The 5,509-nt window shown below is 26.2% G+C and overlaps 1 protein-coding gene across 1 annotated transcript in view; it reads left to right on the forward strand.

Moving 5' to 3' along the window:
- LOC108686963 (cytochrome P450 4C1-like) overlaps positions 1 to 457 on the forward strand; it is a 7,328-nt gene extending 6,871 nt beyond the window's left edge. The window contains exon 10 of the mRNA XM_018192496.1: positions 285 to 457. Within this exon, the coding sequence (XP_018047985.1) occupies positions 285 to 457 (173 nt within the window). The remainder of the gene's footprint in view (positions 1 to 284) is intronic.
- Positions 458 to 5,509: the final 5,052 nt, after the last annotated feature.

A 5,509-nucleotide genomic window follows, 5' to 3' on the forward strand; every position in this document is an offset into this window, starting at 1 on the left:
TTTTATATTTAATGTTTTAGAATTCTTTTAAGAGTTTGAATTTTTATGATTCATAGTGCCCCGATCTCCCCTATATTTCATTAATTTGAATTAATCAATTAGACAATTTTAAGTGCTATTACATTAAAAAAAAGATTAATTTATTGTAGTAAGAAAGTAATCGAAATTGTAACAATTCAATATTTTTTGAATAAAAATAATGTTTACTTTTACAATAAGTAATCAGTAACAATAACAAATTATTTTTTGAAAATAATTTTTTCAACCTTGCACATAACTTGCAGGTACAAAGTACGCAATGATTTCTATAAAAGTTATTCTAGCTACTTTAATACGAACATTCGTTTTCAAAGTAGATAAAAGCATTCAGATACGTAATATAAAATTAAAAACGGACATAACATTATCTACTATTGAACCTTTAAAAATCAGGATTAAAAAACGAGATCTTCAATAAAGTAAACTATTAGATAAAAGAAAACTTGTGCAGAAAATTTTTGCATGTATTACCGGCAACGGTTAATATTAATGTAACTTAATTTCTTATCTTATTTTTTACTATCTAATGTATATAATTGCAAAGAAATAAAATATTCAAACAAAATCTTTGAAGATTTATTGTAATTTATCCTATTTCTTCTTTAGATTAATGCTTTTTAATTATTCATTACTTTTTATTTTATATATTTATAATAAATACTACAATTTATTTACCACCATTTATGTAATAATTTTTTTCGTATAAATTGCAACTAATGTGACAAAACAAGTTTTATGAGGAAGTAGAAGATTGCTGTACTTATGAGCCTGGAATAGCAGATTAGCAATAAGTTGCCAAAAAGCACTACTTTTCAATACTGAAAACTTTAAACGCGTTTTTCTTAAAACCACTTTTCCAAAATTGGCGTGCAAAATTACTCAAAAACTATTCGATCAATCGACTTGTAAGGTTTTTTAATTGCATAAAATTTTTCCTCTTCCTCCCATTCATTGATGATAACATAGCATATCTTCCAACAAGTGACACGATGTGACACAATGATCATGTCATCTTTGCTAACATTGGCAAACAACAAGGATGTAATGATCTATTGTATCATTTGTATCGCTTGTTGGAAAGCATAATCATCGTCTTTATCGAGGATGTTGTCCTCTTCTCCATCACCTCCGTCATCCTTTTATCTTTTCCAGAACGGCTGTACCATTTTTTTTTTAAATCACACAAATAATTATCACTTTCAGTGAATTACGTAAACGTTACGTAAAAATATTCCACCATTAACGGAACCGCTAATGGTGGAATATTTTTGCAGATTTATAAATCAAAAAATCATTCATGTAGGAAAAAACGAACTTCACGTAGACAAAAATAGAAGCATCCTTCGCTTCTCTTAATGCGCCTAAAATTCTAGAGTTCCACAATCTGTCAATACTTATGTAGTTATCTAAAGTGTTTCATATATGTCGGACGTCTGCAAATAATAGAGCAGCTATTATATCCGGGCAGCTTAGTCGTAGCGAAGGATATTTCGCAGCGTCAATCTTTTGTCCATATTCATAGTCAGACTTTGTACTTAAATTTCTTAAATTTATCTGTAGATGTTCAGCAGCCAATGAAATAATTCGTAGAGTATCTAAAGATAAGTTTAAAGAAACCTTAAATATAAGGCCTGACTATGAATACGAGTATTTGTCAAATCTTGTCTTGGAAAATTAACAGTATGAATCGTGGGGCGCAGAGTAATTATATCGAAGTCGATTGACTCGAAATTTCCGGATCCGAATTCGATTCTATCGTTCTACGGTTATATGGTTTTATTCGCGATTGTGACAAGCATTGCTTCTTGTGATTGATTGTATTGTTGAGAGTGTGTTACTGAAATTTGTAATCTTATTTTTGCTTTCATTTCGTAATTTCCTATTGTTTTCAGGAAATCCATATCTGCGATCATATAACTACGTGAAAAAAAGGAAAATCCTCGAATCATAGAAAGAAATCATTTAGCATGAATTATCATTTCTGTTGAATTATATCAATCTCAAATTTTATTAATCTCTTCCCCTAATAGCAAGCTGACGTCAAAATGACATCATTTGACGTCAAAATGACAAAATGACGAAGCTTATTACCTGGGCCGGATTTAAATTTGATTGTAAATTTTGTCGACGTCTCTACAGATTCTCTTCAAGATTTAATCGAGATTATCAGCTGATTTTGAAATAAATAAAGTAATATAATTTATTAACGTTTGCATGTATATTGAATTGTTTAGAATAGATTCTACTTCTGTTAAAGTAAAATGTTGCAAAATACTGTTATTAAGATATTATTGTTATTAAAGTTATTTCTAGCGGTATGACAAGTAATAATATGAATAATATGACAAGTAATAATTGATAAGTCAAAAAATAAGTTCAGAAAAAATAAAACAGAAATTTAAAAAAGAAAGGGTTTGAAAATTTATCGTTGCATTCTGAAATAAGACATACAAATGTAAAAATTAATTACTTTTAAATAAAAAATGAATACTTTCATTTTATTACAAAAATTTAATTATAAATTTAATATTTAAGTTTAATTAATTATAAATTTAAATGTCTCCGATCTTAATTTAAAAGTATTTATTTTAATCGATTTTTTGTTTTTTATAGCACGAATGTACAATACGTTATAATATATACTGGCGTCTATGCACATATGACTTTTTCGCTTTCAAAAAAAAAAAAAAAACATACAATTTCTATAGATAATAATTGCAAGTGCAATGAAATAATTGCAAGTTTGTAAAAATTGCAGCAAATAGGAATTTAACCGTAATAATTAAAATAATTTGAGCAATACTGTCAAAGTCATTGATACAAATAAGAGTTAAACAATAATGTCGTACCTTTAATTGTCTCTAACTTTCTTTTCTGGCTCATCGATAGCGAACTAATTGGAACTATGATCCTGTACAAAAATGGATTCATTGTAATGATATATTGAAAGACGATAAAAATAATTTATAAGATAATGAGATGACGTTTTAAACACGTACCTTCGTTTACACAATCTTGCGTTGTGTATAATTCTTGGTCTCAATATAGTATAATTCTTTGTCTCAAACAGTTGTTACTTGAAACCCCAAACACCGTATGTAAGAACACAATGCGGCTATCGTAAGAAAGCTCTGTAAGAAACTTTTTAAGAAATGAATATTAAATATTTTAGGTTTTTCTCAAAATAAAATTTTATTTTAACATATTTATTTCAGTTATATATCATTTCAGTTTCTTATATATTCTTTTTATGATAATCTTTTATTATTATTATTATTATTATATTATTATTGTATTCTCTTTATTTTCCTTATTTTTTTAGATAATTTAAAATTTTCGTAATCCTCAAGTTCCACCTTAAAATTATTTTTCTAAGATTTTATCATATTTTTAATTGTGTTAATTCCTTATAATAAAAATTCTTCAATAGAATATATTCAATATATCAATTAATTAAACTTCATATTTAATACACAAATTTTGTTTTTTATATAAATGTTTTTATTATTTGACATACCTTATTGTATAATACTTATTAATATTTAATATTAAAGGTATGTAACAATCTTTTCAAATAAAATTTTTATTTCAAGGAAGTTTTCCTAAGAGAGGAAAAGACTTTATTTTATACATCAAATGTATATTTCACCTTTTAAATAGTATACAGTTATCACGAGCACACATAAATAAAAAAAACATCTATAGCAAAAACTTAGTGAAAAAAATACAGGCGAGTACTCATAATAATTCCAAGTTAAACAAACTACTTTCGGTTTCCTTGTAGTTATTCTGATATATTTTAAATCAAGGCCTCTCGAACTAACGCAGCCGCAGAAAAAATTCCGGATTTTTTCCGTTTAATTTCATCTTACGATTTACAAATATTGCGAAGCGTACGATATCGGTGAAAACATTTAACAAGCATAAAAATCACGTGTGCTTATTAAACTGTACGCTTTCTTGGAAAGCTCACATGTTCTCATAAGAAACATATGTTTTTACATTTTTTATCAATCTCATTACAATGAGGATATATAATTTCGGAATGCGATAAGGAAATTCAACAATATTAATTACTTTAATATAAAAATCTTCTCTTATCAGGCTTGCAATTCAAGCTTTCATCTATCAGGTTATCCAATGATAAAAGATTTGTACGAATATGTACAATATAATCCAATCGTAGAATTTTCGTTTGCTATATACATATTATAGAATACGCAATCTTCTTATCAAATAATACAGAAGAATGCACTTAGATCCGTCTAGAAATGTGCGCCAAGAGATATGTAATTAATGAGATTTCATTATTAAATTATATTATTACGCCTATGCGTACAATTCACGTATTTAATCATTCACGCATCTCAAATTATTTTTACAATTTACTCATAAATGTTTGTATTGAATAATCATTACGATGACTGTAGATTATGTAGGAAGACAGAAAATTGTAATTAAACAATCCGACAGAGAAAAGTTGACTAGTGTACAAAATTATCTGTAAATTTTATTTGTAAATTTATAATGCTTTTCTGTATTATCATTATTATTAGCAAACATTTAAGAATAAACAACAAAAAATAATTTAGATGCATACAAGATGTATACAGATATATACGTTATCAATGAAGTATATAATTCTTATCTAATCACAACTCAGAAACGTTTAATGAAAATCAAAACAAACTTAACAAAGGATCGTATTAAAATTTTCTATCATATAGTAATCTTCATTCATCATTCGTGTACTTAAACACTACATCAAAGTAAAATAATAATATAAAAAAATGTTAAAGTATAAAACTTAGGACTATAAATATAGAGTATATTTACTGTGCGTACCGTTACATTGCAGAACACAAAATACTAATATATGAGTGTCATATTTTTCCCTTAATAATGAAATATATGAATCGTGTGTGCTGCTATATGTGCGCGTATGCGTATGAACACATACGTATAAATTTTATATATTTAAAGCATATCGCCGTCATGTAAGTATGATACTACAAATGGTTTACGAACTTAGGAATGCGTATTAATTAATGTAAATATGAAAATACGAATGTTTAATTATTCGTATACTAATCCTCGTATTCAGATACCGGATTCGTTTGAATTCATCCTTGTAAACTATGCCAGAAATATATTTGTAGTGTAATAGATACAAGAAATATTCTGTTTGTTCTTGTTCTAAAATAGAATATTGTTTACTTGATTTATATTTTAATTTCTCTTAAATCATAATATACTAATACTATTTTTGAGAAAAAATTTCCACACATATACTTATTCAGAATTATGTAAAAATGAAATTATATATAAGTCTGAATAAATCCGATATCTATAATTGATCATCAGGCAAACTATTTCCAAAATTAATCTATCTATAGTTCGCTTTATAAAATAAGTGTGTATATATACATTAAAAATCCATTAAAATATATTTAAAATAATATATATATGT

Source organism: Atta colombica, unplaced genomic scaffold (assembly GCF_001594045.1).
Source record: "Atta colombica isolate Treedump-2 unplaced genomic scaffold, Acol1.0 scaffold198, whole genome shotgun sequence".
Classification (NCBI taxonomy): domain Eukaryota; kingdom Metazoa; phylum Arthropoda; class Insecta; order Hymenoptera; family Formicidae; genus Atta; species Atta colombica.